The 14,862-nt window shown below is 41.4% G+C and overlaps 1 protein-coding gene across 4 annotated transcripts; it reads left to right on the top strand.

Moving 5' to 3' along the window:
- The first annotated feature begins 1,632 nt into the window (after window positions 1-1,632).
- LOC148894737 (histamine N-methyltransferase-like) lies at window positions 1,633-8,629 on the top strand. 4 transcript variants are annotated; one of them, XM_089003249.1, is made up of 8 exons: window positions 1,633-1,681; window positions 2,223-2,304; window positions 4,028-4,165; window positions 4,606-4,658; window positions 6,150-6,257; window positions 6,510-6,631; window positions 7,092-7,185; window positions 7,430-8,629. In XM_089003249.1, the coding sequence occupies exons 1-8, from the start codon at window positions 1,636-1,638 to the stop codon at window positions 7,777-7,779; spliced, it is 993 nt and encodes a 330-aa protein (XP_088859375.1). In that variant the 5' UTR covers window positions 1,633-1,635; the 3' UTR covers window positions 7,780-8,629. The 4 variants fall into 4 exon arrangements, with proteins under 4 accessions (XP_088859375.1, XP_088859378.1, XP_088859380.1 ...); XM_089003252.1 differs by lacking the exon at window positions 1,633-1,681 and adding an exon at window positions 1,696-1,883; XM_089003254.1 differs by lacking the exons at window positions 1,633-1,681; window positions 2,223-2,304 and adding an exon at window positions 1,696-1,881.
- The last annotated feature ends 6,233 nt before the right edge of the window (window positions 8,630-14,862 follow it).

The following is a 14,862-nucleotide window of genomic DNA, read 5'->3' as shown; positions in this document are numbered from 1 at the left end:
GGTGTTCAATTACCTGACATGTTTCGGCGTATACTTCCGCCTTCGTCAGAGTGCCGTAACATGTCAGGTAATCGAACACCTAAAATACACTGTCTGTAAGAAAATAACCTGTTTTTAATTAGTATCACAAGTTACCACTCATTTGGGGTTCCTTCCAGTGGTGGGCCGTCAGAGCCAGCAAGGCCTTCTCTGCTGGCCTAACATAATCAGACATCATTATCATAATTATAATAAAAGTCAATTTCATTAAAAAAGTATTTTTTTCCAAATATATATATAATTATTCTACATACTGTTTTCTTGATGTTATATCCATTTGGTTATGCTCCTTTCAGTGTTGTAGTTTTAGGTCAGAGTTTTTAATCCAATCAGAATTCAGCTAGTTTGTGTCGCCAGGCTGTATGAAATCTGACCGACGCCTTCAGAATCAACAGTGAGGGCGTCTGTGCGCTGTACATGAACGGGCACATGTAGTTGATATATAGTTGCAATAGCCAATCAGATCACGAGTTGGCACAGTAAGGCCAGCTAGAGGGCCTTGCATTGAACATGACATGTACGCGTCCTGTGATTGGATACTCACTTTACCTCAGCCCTCAGCGGAGGCAGCGCTATGCAAATCAACCAAGCTACAACAGATCAGACCCGGAAACTTTAGCAGAAAAACCAAGTATATCTACTCGCTTTTTTAACCCACAATGGCTGAAGGAGAGGACAACTCGCTGTCGCATGTAGGCCTATTCTCAAGAACAAATGAAAAAGATGTGTTTACTTTTATTTTCAACAAATAGTTCGTTTTGTGAATGTCTTGTTGTTTTTCTTATATTAAACTGACATTTTGTAATTTAGCGTAAAATCTTGTTAAAGATTGCATATTCTTGGTGGACTTAATAAAACTTTGTGGAAAAATGATTTTAAATTTCCTTTTATTTTTAAGTGTTTGCAGTATCACGTATAGTGACAAGTTCTAATTGCTGATGCAGATTTATTGATGTGTAATTGCTCCGGAAAATAGCATGTGTTGTAGACGATTAAGGTGATGCCACGCCAAGTACTGCATGCCTGTGCTTTTGTAAATGATATCTCCAGCCGTTGTGTCATAAATTGTGGTATTATGAGGGATATTTGTTCAAGTCGAACTAAGCAGGACTTCACTGAAGGCCTAGGTGTGAAATGCACGGACCGCCACTGGTTTCTTCAATTTAAAGGCTGCATTCTTTAAATTCAATGATGTTACGAGACTATTGACCCTGACCGATTGGCACCATCTTGAGGTTAGTACGATTAAATGTACCGTGTGTGTGTGTGTGACTGATATATCACTTGGGGATCTTATAATAATAATAATAATATAGTAATGCATTTCATTAATGAACACCTTTCAGAACTCTCAAGGACACTGCAGTCATATCTTGCACTAGTCTTGGAAAGTACTCGGTATCAAATATTTCTTGATGACAGAATTTCACTTACAAAATCAATAACGTAGATGTGTAGAAGTAAATACTGTATAAGTAAATCAATGGTTCAGCAACTAAAACCGGCGGTCGGCTCCCCGCGGCTCAAGAGCTGCATACGGCTTTTTAACGCCGCCCTAGTGGCACCATGGAGTTTTTTCAACAGTGACTGTAAGCAATGTCAGCATCGACTTGCGTCATGGCCTGCCATACTGTACATACAGGTATCTACATGTATTTACAGGGCGGGATGTCAGTCAGGTGGCTCTTGTCAAAAAGGCAAAGAATGAAGTTCTAGTGATCAGAGCGAAGCAATTTAAAATTTTACTTGTGAGCTACATTAGTTAACACGCTGCAAAAGTGCGTCCCACGCCATGGCTCGTCTTCACGCCCGTTAATGGCTGTTGATCTTGATCATATATGTGTGTAAGTGCGTGCGTATTCGCGGGCGTGCGGTAACTGATCGATCGCGGGAGGTTTGTTGTTCTTCGGAAGAAGATTTTCGGGCAAAAATAGTTGGGCACTTTTGCTTTCGAGATGCACTGTCGGGGGGAAAGTTTTATCATGAAGACGTTGTTTATTTGTAGTAATTTTGATGGGAGACCAATGTAGGTAAATGAATATATACAGCATGTTTTGCCTCCATTAGAAGGCTTACATAAAGTTTTTTTTGCATGTAACGACTTTTTTGTTTTGTTTTTTTGGTCCAATATGTCTGACCAAAACGAATAGTAGTTTTAATGATTATCATTAATTTCCTTCCAGGTTGCAAATCGAAAGTGTTGTCAAGGCAAGCGTTTCATGTCTTAAAATTATTTCCAGTTAAGGAAGACCATCATTGCCTGAGGTAGTATTGGACAATTTATGTTTTCTTCACTGTGTTGCTTTGTGTAACTCGTCTAATCAGCTCCAGTGTATCTGGTTTGACGGCATAATGCCAGTGTCCCCGTGTGTGTGCGTGTGTGCGTGTGTGCGCGTGTCCGTGCGCGTGTCAGCGTGTGTGCGCGTGTGCGTGTGCGTTTGATTGTGTGTTTTGTTTCAAAGTACTGTACTTGTACCTGTTTATGCATTCAATGATCCGTTCCTATGGTAATATTAACTCGATTTTGGAAGCCTGACGCAAAAACAGCTCTTTTTTTTACTGGATTCCAGTAAAACCAGATTGGTGTGTATCATGTGTAATTATTTTACCGTGTGTGTGCGTGTGCGTGGGTGTGTGTGCGTGGGTGTGTGTGCGTGTGTGTGCACGTGTGTGTGTGTGTGTGTGTGTGTGTGTGTGTGTGTGTGTGTGTGTGTGTGTGTGTGTGTGTGTGTGTGTGTGTGTGTGTGTTTGTATGATTAGTTTTGTGAGGACCACTCACATTTCATACCAAAAGTAGTGAGGACATTTTTGACAAGTGAGGACCTTTTGGCCGGTCCTCACAAGTTGTTCATTCTAAAGTCTTCTAGAGGGTCTATATATGCATCTGTTAAAGTTTCAGAAAGGTCCTCACAAATTCGCCCAAAATGATTTTTTTTGTGTGTATTTTCATTTCACTTGGATACACACACTTTTTACTTACTGTGTGTCTTTATGGGTGTGGGTGCGTGTTTAATAAGATGAAAAAGTTCATACCACAAAAAGTAAAACGTTATTTTAGTCAAATTCACTACAGGGGTGAGGAATTTGAATGTCCCTATTCAGAAACCTCACTCCTGCTGTTATTTCAGTTTTAAGTCCACTATTTATTTCTTTGTTTTTAAAGAAGTGGGAAATGGGGTGACATTTAGTGTTCAAATGTAACACTAGTTCTTCTCTAAACTTATCAGCAACATAAACAGGGTTGTGTGTGTTTTTGTGTGTGTGTGTGTGCATGCGCGCGTGTGTGTGTGTGTGTGTGTGTGTGTGTGTGTGTGTGTGTGTGTGTGTGTGTGTGTGTGTGTGTGTGTGTGTGTGTGTGTGTGTGTGTGTGTGTATATCATTTGGCTTAAAAGTATGAATATGTTCACAGTAATGGCATACAGTATGTACTGTATACCGGTAGCTTAGTTTCAAAGTACCTGTACCTGTTTATGCATTGATTCAATGAGCCGTTACCATTGTAACATTAACTCAGTTTCGGAAGCCTGATAAGTGCATCATTAGATTAGTTACACAAAAACAGATGTTTTTTTTCAGGATTCTGGTAAAACCTGATATGTGTGTTTTGTGTGTATTTGTTTTACTGATTAGCTCATATTTAATATAATCGCCACTGTAAACATTAAAAGGAAATATATGATATATTAGCATATTGTCACCATAATTTAATGTTGAATACGTAATTAATACAATCCTGCAACCCTTGTGAGGATAAGATGGTCACCAAATGAATAGATGGATGGGTGGATGATTACCAAATTGTTGGATTTTATTTTGAAATGTACTAATTGAATATTTCCAAAGTAATTAGTTTTCTCCTAAGTTTACTTACCTAACTGGCATTCGACACAGAAGAGCGTTGAGGTAAACGAGTGATCAATGAAATAACATTTTGAATGATAAGATTGTTCTGTTTGTATATCCATGCTATTCTCTTCATGCATTTCAGAATTATGGCGGAAAACACTAAGTCAACCATCTATGAGGGCAGCATTGCCCAACATTTTCTGTTCTATCTGCAAAATTCGGACGAGCACACAGCTGTTCTCAGTTTTCTCAAGGAGCACCTCCCAAAGGAGTTCAAAAGGTAAAAACATCGTTTATACATGATTAAATGAACAGGCCAAACAATGATTCTCCCGTATATTGATTATCCACACATCTACTGTTTAAAAGAATTCAATCTCAATAATGGATACAGATACAGACTGAGTTTAGGGTCTATTGAAGAACAGTCTAAAAAGCGGTTTCATTCCAGGGACCCAAATTTACCAAAAACACCGAAAAAAACACTGCCCACATGTATTTATTTTACCAAAATCACATGTTTGATGAGTCAAATAATTTACTGCATTTTCAAACCTGTCAAAATTAACGGTGTTCTGACATTCCGCTGTATATTTGATTGATCAGCAGTCACTAATTGGTGTCGTTCTTTATTAAACCTGATATCATGTATGTTGTGTGTGTGTGTGTTTGCATGTGCTTGTGTGTGTGTGTGTGTGCGTGGGTTGTGTGTTGATGCAGAATGGCAGCAGATAAAAACAAGCTGGCCGTTCTTGGTGTGGGAAGTGGTGGAGGTAAGTGACAAATGAAATCCACCACCTGTTGACTTTTTCCCGATTTTAAATATGAAGGGTACGACTGGTTGGCAACCAATTTAACATATGTGACGCGACTTGCACAAAGTCAGCTCAAGTTTCACCGGGGAAACAAATGAGGACAAACTATCTAATCTCAAATGACATTCAGACATCTTCATGGCCTTGCAGGCTATACTGTACAATTCTCACAGCATTTCACAAATACAAAGCATTTGGTTTTGTTTTTTTTTTTTATTTACAAGTGAACCACACCCGGCTAAATTATTAACTCATTCATCTCCGGACGATGTGCAAAAATGTGGCCACTCCAGTCCCAGGGTTTTTGCCATTTTCACTCAAATTGAGTTTTAAAGGACAACCGACACCATTTTTTGTTTCTTGACATCAGAAAAACGTTTTATAACATCTAAAATACCCAGAACACGCAGGCTGATATTTTTAATCAAATGCAAAACACCAATAAAATGACTTAAATTTTCCAAAAAGTGCCACAAAATGACATCGGAACTGGAAAGTTTCAGAGAGTCCCACCCCCATTTCGTGACGTCACCCCAGGACGTCTTGCCTTGCTAAAGAATCAAAACAATGGACTCACGGAGTTCAGATTCTGAGAAGATGCTTTCTTGTTAGTCATCCAGTTATGAATATGATTCAAATAGTTCTGAAGAGGAAAGTATAAATGTTTGCAATCGATTAAAGAATTCCTTACGTATCAATTCAAGCCGTCTGGACTCCAATGTAGCGTCCTAGGAAATGCACAAGATGGTGCTCGAAATAGACTGATTTGTCTGCTGGGAATTTGTGTCCACTTCTATATGGTGTTACCGCAATTTGTAGTCTTGGTGCGACACACAACGATTCACCATCGCATAAAGTGTAAAGGGAAATTGTGTGTCGCTTTCTCAGTCAGGGGCATTCCTGACGTGATGTCACATCAGGCATCGTCATCAACTCGAAAACAATACTTCCTGAATATTCAGCGCGAGTCTTAAAATGTCAAATATAGCCATATGCAGTGGAATCTTTGTAAAATGATCAGTAGAAGTCATTTGAAGTAATTTTACAAATTATGGACACAACTTGTCTGGAGGTGTTGGTTGTCCTCTAAGACTACATAAACATTCAATGCAGCGTAAAGAACCTCAGAATCTCTTCTTTCATCAGAAAAAAGTTATATGGGTCAGGAGTTATCTGAGTTTGAAATGGGGGCAGCTGTACAAAAGGCAAATGCTTCCCCCTCGTGGAAGGGAAAAACATTGCAGGAGGTCTGACCAGCGCATTATCGGCACCCCCAGCAAAAATAGCCAAAACCCAAACAAATTCGGAAATGGCACTCCACGTAATATTTTCAAATCCCTAATAAATTCGGGAATGGCAGTAAATGAATTAAAAAACCATAACCTCAGTTGCTTTTAATAGGCTCGATGCAAGCTCACTTGAAGGAGCTTATTTATTGACTTGGTGCAGGGGAGCTGGATGTCCAGATGCTGTCCCTCTTGCAGTCCATCTCCCCCACTCTTGCCATCACTGCTGACATTGTCGATGGAAGCGCTGAACTGCTTGCCAACTTCAAAGGTATGGACTACATGGTGTGAGGCTTTAGATGTCGGAAGTTGTGTTTTTTTCTTCTTGTGCACCTCTTCAAGTTCCTTTTCAATAGTTTACACTAGTCCAAACAACATGTAAATGGCGTCAGGGCGTGTGTTTTTTTTTCGGTGGCCAAGTTGACGCTGAAAACATTCAACTTCAATCTGATCATAGGAAACTACACTGTTCAAATAAAGTTTTTTTTATGATGGTTGGGTTCTTATCGTATTATATTTTCAGCATTGGTAGCAAAGAATGAAAACCTTCAGGAGATTCAATTCACTTGGCATGTTATGCGAAGTGAGGACTACAGAAAGCAAATCAAAGACATGAAGAAATATGACTTCATTCACATGATTCAGGTATTATCTGTCAGTCTGTCTGTCTTTCTGGTCGGCTATATCTGTGTATCTTTTATGGGAATGTGTCTTTTTTTAATTACTAATAACTAAAATAACTAATGTGTTGATTTTTTTTCAGTTTACAATTTGGTGTTCATCTTGTAGGAATCTAATTTCTTCATTTCAAAATTTCAATATTCACTGTTGCATGCAGGATTTAGCAAAAGAGAAGCGCTTTTTTAGGATCGAATAGAGCGAAGCAGAAAATAGTAAATGAGCCAAAAGATTTTGCTCATGACATGTATTTTACTTGTAACATAAAAATAGTTTACACTTCCTTCAGCCCACAAATGAATTTTTCATTTTTTCAAACAATTTTCTCAATTTAAAAAAGCAACTCACCACAATTATTACAACACATCCCGACAGCAACACAATTTTAACTGTTGTTTTTTGAAGTGAATATTTCTCTGCTTTACAGATGATTTACTTTGTTGAAGACCTGACAGGAAGTATTCAATTTTATCACAGCCTTCTCAAGAAGAATGGCAGGCTTGTGATTATTATAGAAAAAAGTAAGTCATCTCTTGTAGTTTTATATTTATTTTAATTGTCAGTGTCATTGCTTGCATCTGCACCACAGACAAAAAATACACAGTCATCAAAAATAAATAAATATAAAAATAAAAACTGAAACACCATATAGCTCACAAGCAGGCGAGTCAGCATAAATCAACAATGTTGTTGCTGGACAGAAAAAAAAACTTCTTCTTGTTCCGTAACTTTTGAATTTTAGTTTTAATGACTACATTGATACAGCTGGTTGTAGCTGGGACACACTGTGGAAGACTTCAGAGGAGCTGGAAGACAAGGACACCCCTCAGTATCGCTCATCCGAAGATGTCCTGGCCTCCTTGAAGACTCTGGGTCTAAAATACGAAGAGTATTCCATCCCCAACACATTTGACATCACTGAGTGCTTTGATCCAAACAGCGAGACGGGACGACGTCTGCTTTCTTACATTACCGCAACGGATGATTTTTATCAGTTATTCACGCCCCAAATAAGAACTGACATCCTGAATCTTATCAGGTCCAAGTGTAGCACTGAAAAAGAGGGCAAAATATTTTTTGACAATTGTTTGAGTTATTTATTTGTGCATGCTTGATTCGTCCGCTGGACTGATCAGCATCATTTATCAGTTCACCGAAAAGGAAAACTGATCGATCGCCCCAATCTGATTTTAGAATGCAAAAAGCGTTCTTCAGTTCAATGTAGTGCACTTAGCTAAACTAAACCGGATTTTACACTCCTGTTATTGTTTTGTGTGTAATCAGGTAATGTTAACATGTATAACTCATTTGGGGGAAAAATACACACATATATATATACATATATATTTAGAGATGTCGTGTAAAGAAAAAACATCCGAAATAAGGCCTGTGCATGCTCCTATAATTGATAATGATTGATTGATTTCTCCACTGTGAGACTAATAAAGGCAAATCCAATCCAATGTATCCAGAATAACGAACCATCTTCTAACTCATAGTTAAGTGGCAGCCAGCGCACACTTTGACATTTTTTAGTGCGTCTGAATAACACTAAAATAGTTCTGCTGCTCTATTAGGCTTTTCCTGACCTTGTTTCTCTTTCTTGCATTAAAGAGTTCTGATTACTCTGACTGCGGTTTTGAACAGTTCATAATTCCATACTAATTCGGAGAGACTAAGCCTTTTGTCCGCTGCATAAGGCGCCTGTCATAACATCACTGGGCAGCTTCTCTAGGCAGCAAAATTGTCGATTCGTTTGCATCAGGAAAAGGGGACATTTGGCAACAAATTCTGGACACCGCTTCGTTTGAAGGGAACCTTTTATGTCCCACTAAAGACAGGGGATGAGGCTTGAAGCATCAACTTTTGTCTGCTTATAACAATGTCTTATTATCACTCCCCACAAAATGTATGTATTCCTTGTGTGTTCTACATACTTGGCAATAAAGATGATTCTGATTCTGATTTATTTTCCTTTACACCCCTCCATGACGGAATGAGGGGCATCCCTGCTGGTAAAAGACCAGTTCCTTTGACCAAATCAACTGTTCCGCCTGAAAGCCAGCAGATGACGCTGCATGTGCACGAATGGCGCAAACTGCATCTGTGTCCTTCACAAGCTCCCCGGCAGAGGGCACAACGACTTAACTTTCCGAAAACAGACACACCTAAGAGATGAAAAACGCTAATGGGTATTAACATTAACCCAAAACATGCTAAGCTTGATGCTGGACTTTGAAAGGTAACATTTTTGTTATGATGTGACTGCACATTCACACACATGTCAACCTCCTCAGGTTATGTCTCCGGTTGTCTGGTAAATGTGTTCCGGCTGCTCATTTACCCCATTAGCTTTATTAGATCTGTAGTTGAAATTCATTAGAAATTCTTGTCCATGCACTCTCCTCAATACCCCCACCCCTCCAAACCTTCCCCCCTTCTGAATTTCCTGCCGATGTCTGTGCGTTTTCAGCACCTGCTCAGGCTTCATTAAAGGAGGTCCTCACTGGGCCCTTGCGCATCACCAAGAAACAGCGCATTCGTCACCGAGATAATCAACCTCAACACACCGACGCTAATTCTCTTCAAGAACGATACCTGGCGTCTTATCATGGAAGATAAATACATTTTCACAGATCATCTCAAACTATGACATGACATGAGCCCCATTCTGTTGTAATTGTCTCTATTATGATAATGACATGTGAAATCCATCCATCCTCACCAAGCATGTCAGATGTTGCTCACGTGCCAACCTGCTGATTTTGAGACACCTTTCAATGAAGCTCTTCATCCGAAAAGAAGCCAACCTGTTTCGCTCCATCTGGCCAGCGATCACAGATGAACCTTCAGAGTGTGGCTCAGGCCGTGAGGAAATACCTTCCCGTTATTACTGGGAAACCAAAAAATGTTTCTTCGTGTTATCGCATTATGATTTGCAAACAACTGATTAATGGATTATTAGTCAAATCATGTAGAATAGTTTATTCAATTCTTGTTCAAGTGATTGTATAAAAAGGGTCACACAATAATTTCAAAAATCTCAAGGCTCTTCATTACAATGTCTTACACGTGGCTGACAATCAGTTCAGGTCTTCCCCTGACTACTGTCCGATAAATGCTGGGACTCTGGTGAAGATAAGCGGATTAAAAAATGGATGGGTGGATTTATTACACGCGACACTTTGACATTCCCGTACAGATTTTAGCAAGGATCATGCAAGTTCATTATTTGCTTTTGACACCCATGCTCTATAAAGATAATATGACTTTTGTTTTGATTGACAAAGCCTGAATGGTATTTCTGTTCATCTAAATTAGGTTTCCAAAATATGAGGAAGGGTGATGCAGTACACACCCTGTACCATGTTGCAGTAAACTGGAGCCGAGCCTCACTGACGACACTACACCTTGTATTGGACGGCAATCACTCACAAGGCACCTTTCGAAACAGACAACTGTTCCTTTTCATATTCCAAACACGTCACCATCATTGAGTGGGAATGGATTCCACTCTGTCGCTAATGAAGTAAGGTAAATGTACTGCAATTCTATCAATGACTTAAAGCTTATGAATGGACAATTACGGTAGTCTCAAAGCTGTTGGCATGATTTAAATGTAGTTACGTTACACTCCTCCCTCCCTCTTTGCATTTTACTAGTACGTGGCATTGAACTAAAGCATTTACGTCCGAGCAAAATCCGTGATGGGGTATTGGCATACGCAAAATGTACCAATTTGACATTGTAAATGTGTTCTGTTTAAATTATTTTTAGAGACATCTACAATTTATGAAAATCTACAAAAGGCTATAAAAAAAAAACATATTGACCTGATGGGAAAGATGACCTCGTCATCATGAAATCCCTTGACATGAGGTAGAGAGCTTTCCAATTATTTGTTTTTATCTATTGTATTGTTTTGAACCGAATATAAATAACCTGCCCTGAAACTACAACAATCTGCGTCTCCATAAATTCTCTGTGAGCATCGCAAACTTTTGAGGCATTGCCAGATCTCTAAATCTGATTGGTGGATTTTCTACATGCCATGATAGTAATAAAACAACATAATAATAATAATAATAATACATTATTATTTGTTAAGTTATGTTGGTTTTTTGAGTTCTCCCCCTAACTTGAAAAGGGGTTTTGGCTGTGTTGACCGGGGTTACACTGGGACTTCACTCTTTGACTCCAATGATGAGACAGATTTCTCCTTTCTTTTTCCTCTTTTATTTTGGACTTAATAGTCTCTTTTCTCATTGAAAAGACAATTGGAAGATTGCTAGCTGATTTCAAGATTGCAAGTTTGCAAGGTGAAAAACCTTTGAAGAAGGTAAAAAACAAACAGCAATTAGGTTTACATTTGAAGGCTTAACAGGCTGGTTTTGACATTAAACCATCAAATCAAATTATCAAATAAACGGTCACAATAACAGGTTCTCTCACCGTCAGCCACCCTGGTCTTTACACAGTTGAACTCTACTGTCTTGGTAAACTCCTAGAGCAGTACTTGAACCGAACCGAACCTGAGCAGTGTTGCAACTGACTATTTTAAGGAGTGGTTGCTTCTGGTGAGAGCCTTTCTGATTTCTGAATGGCTTTCAGCTGCTGGCACACCTGCCTTCCTTTCAGCTCTCTCTTCTGGGGGAAAATGGTGCCACTCATCTTTGGACTACAGCTTCGGCCATATTTGTAGTTTTTTTACCAAGACACTCATCTTTGGACTACAGCTTCGGCCATATTTGTAGTTTGCCGAGACACCTCCCACTCAATCTTTCCATGGATACATCGGGAAGATTGCCAACTGTAGGCAAACGAAGTAAGTATGGTGGTCTTGCCAAGATTTTCTTATTTCTGTTCTTCAGCAGGTAGTAGAACAACCAACCGTCTTACGCCCCTGTGCAGAACAGTGGGTTGGAACTGTTTCCTCAGGCTGCTTAAATTGGGATGGATGGGCTTTGCCTTTGGGGTTTTTGTCAGGGGGACACAGTAGCTGGGATAGATCCGGATGCGCACATCCCTCACAATGCCTTTGTCATCTGGGTTGGTGCTGATAACTCTGCCAAGCTTGAAGTGACCCCTTAGTGCGTTTTGGTCACATAACCAGACAATGTCTCCTACAGTGACATTCCTTTCAGCAGTGTGCCATTTGCTTCGGACAACAAGGTTGGGACCTGCGAGTTGACTCCAAGATTTCCAGAACCTGGTTACCTCAGCCTGCATTGCCCTGAGCCTTTTGTAGGGGTAGATGGAAAAGTCAAATGTTTTGAGGTCTCCACTTTGAGATGCACGACCAAGAAGGAAGCTGTTTGGTGTGATATATTGGATGCAGTTTTCCCCGACTCTGGATTCTGGCATTAATCGGGCGCTCATTTGCAAGGTTTGCTGCAGTGTAGAGAGCTGTCTGGAACTCTGAGAAGCTGAGCCCGTACTCTTTACCAAGACTCAGGAGTGCTCTCTTTACAATACATACAGCGGCCTCTGCTGCACCGTTCCTGTGTGGAGAGTCAGCGGGGTGAATTTTCCACATCCACTTAGTTCCATTTTTAGCTGCTGTATCCTCCAGTGTTGTTTGATCCAAGCCATCCAAGAAGCTATACAGTTCCTTGAGGAGAGACTTTGCTCCAATGAAATTGGTTCCAGGATCAGACCAGATCTTTCTTGGATGCCCTCTGAGAGCTGTGAATCGTTGATAAGCCATCAGGAAGCTGTCTGTTGATGGAGTTGTGACCAGTTCGGTGTGGATAGCTCTGCTGGCCATGCAACAAAAGACAACTCCCCAGACTTTGAGTGTTACTCTTTTCTTGACATCATCTTGTACTTGGTATGGGCCAAAGAGGTCAAGTGTTGTAAACTCAAAGCTCTGTCCTCTCTGATGGCAAGTCACCCATCACTTGTTGGCATTACTTCGCTCTCGACTTTCTGCAAGTCATGCAGCCATCAACAACCTTCTGGGCAATTCTTCCCCTTACCACCCCTGCTTTCATCCGCATCTTGAGCAGTGTGCCAGCCACTCCATCATGGCTTTCGTTGTGCGCCTCTCGGGCTAACAGTGTAGACACTCAGGCATCATGGGGTAGGAGAGGGACACAGCAGTGGTCGTCTTTGAATGTCTGCACGCGGCCACCACAGACTAATAGTCCAGAGTCCTGGTCTTTGTAGACCACCAGCCTGTTCGTGGTTGATTTTGGGAAGTTTACGCCCTCTTGTGCTGAAAGAAAAATGTCTCGCAGGGCATTTTTCCTTTCTTCCACAGAGATGGCTCCTTTGGAGGAGACTGCCTCCCACTTTGGGCCGTCCAAGTCTTGAACTTGTTGAGAGAACCTTTTTGCCGCCCTCCAAACCATTGCAACTGTTTTGACCAGTCTAATGATAGGACCCTGGTCTGTGGTCCATTTCAGGTACATCACTGCGCCATAAGCATGCTCACTTCCATCAGAGAATGTGACCGCAGAGGGTGGTTCAGTAATGAAGCATTTGGGAGTTAGAGCCCTAGTCAACATGAGCGTACTGAGTTGCTGGTACTCCTCGAATAGATCGATTGCATCATCTCTGAGTCCATCTGAGAGTGCAATGTCCCATGTGTCTTTGACTGGACAGCTTTCAGCCTTTGCCTCTTGAAATGCCCTCCGCACTAGAATAGCTCCCTTTTGCTTGGTAGGAGTCACAAGGCCAACTGGATCGTGCAGTCCTGACACTTGACTGAGAAGTTCTCTTCACGTCAAAGGGCTGGGTGTCATGGCTCTGATCTCGTCTTTCAGAAGGTCTTCACCCAGCCGCATCTTTTGTTTCCTCTTAGAGAAGTTGATTCCAATTCTGACATGGAGCTTATCATCTTCAACTCTGTAGCCCAGACCAAGTGCTTTGTTGTCATCATTGCCCACCTGATTTGGTAGGATGATGGCCTTTGTCCTTTCCTCATTACAGCGCTCCTTCCTCCCACTTTGCCCAGAGAAGACCCATGGCTTCAGCTCAAAACCTCCGGCCTTCAGGATCCTCTCCACATTGGCTGTGATGGCGTTTAGCTGGACAAGGCTGTTGTGTGAAGTAAGGATGTCGTCAACGTAGCTGTCGTTATGAATCACTAGACGTTCCTCTTCAAGGTTGGCAAAGAGAGGGAGGTTTGCAGTTTCACACATTGCCAGTTGCGCTATGCAGCCTGCAGGTTTGTCTCCTATGTTCACTCTTGAGATCGCGTATTCCCCCAGGTCCTCATTCTCAGTATCTCGCCAGAGGAATCTGTGAAGATGCACTTCTTGGTCTTCTAGCCAGACGGAGTTATACATCTTTTTTATGTTTCCCAGGGCAGCATGAACTCCACATCTGAATCTGAGCAGTACAGCTCGAATCTGGTTAAGGACGTCAGGGCCTTTCATCAGCAGGTCATTCATGCTGACACCTCTGCACCTTTGACTGCTATTCCAGACAATTCTTATTGGAGTTGTAACCGAGTGTGGGTTTGGAGCAATGAGGTGACTGAGATACCAAACTGGTCCATCCCAACTGGTGATGGTGCCTTTGGGTAGTTTGAAGGCTGCTTTTCTATTTACCATATCATGGACTTGTGCAGCATAAGCCACCTTCCACTCCGGTCTTTTGGCCAATTATTTTTCTGTTCTCAGGAATGTAACCTCAACCATTTTTCTGTTGTTTGGTAAGGAAATGGGGTCCTCTACCCAGGGATACCTGGCATGCCAGTGTGGCTCTTTGCTGTGGTGGTCCTCTGTGACATAGGTGAGGCCGTCCCTTACTACTTCAAGTTCCCGTTCCTCTGCGAGAGTCATCTCTTTGCCGCCTGGTTCACATTTTCCACAGCGGCATCCTCCACACTTTGGATCACATGCTGCACCAATACTGTCCCATTTCCACCACTCTAGGAAGTCCCGGTAGGTGCTTGAAGTGCTTGACCTCTGGAGCTTTGCGTGAACAAGAGTGTTGGGAGGGTTTGTTCTAGCTGGGCCAGTGAGTTCTTTGTACTTTAAGGCAGCAGTCCTCATTGATCTTGCAAAGTGAGTCCTGGACATTTGGGCGGACACAGTAAGGTCTTCAAAGAGTCCAGGATGAGAGCCTCCGACTGTCATCCCCAATGGCCCATCCCACAGCACAAGGTCTCCAATAACTCTGATCTGTTGAGGTGCTAGCTGGCCCTCTCTGTGGCTTATAAGCAGATTGATTTCATCTGGTCTTGTCAG

Source organism: Hippocampus bargibanti, linkage group LG08 (assembly GCF_051943395.1).
Source record: "Hippocampus bargibanti isolate YZ-2025 linkage group LG08, ASM5194339v1, whole genome shotgun sequence".
Lineage (NCBI taxonomy): Eukaryota > Metazoa > Chordata > Actinopteri > Syngnathiformes > Syngnathidae > Hippocampus > Hippocampus bargibanti.
Note: the sequence above shows the minus strand (reverse complement) of the source record. Positions and strands in the feature narration are given on the sequence as shown.

Bases quoted from the DNA above. Each gene is read 5' to 3' on its own strand.
- LOC148894737 (XM_089003249.1), top strand. From the start codon at position 1,636: ATGTCAGCATCGACTTGCGTCATGGCCTGCCATACTGTACATACAG. The intron at 4,166-4,605 runs GTAAAAACATCG...GTGTTGATGCAG, and splicing joins CTCCCAAAGGAGTTCAAAAG to AATGGCAGCAGATAAAAACA. The intron at 7,186-7,429 runs GTAAGTCATCTC...ACATTGATACAG, and splicing joins TGTGATTATTATAGAAAAAA to CTGGTTGTAGCTGGGACACA.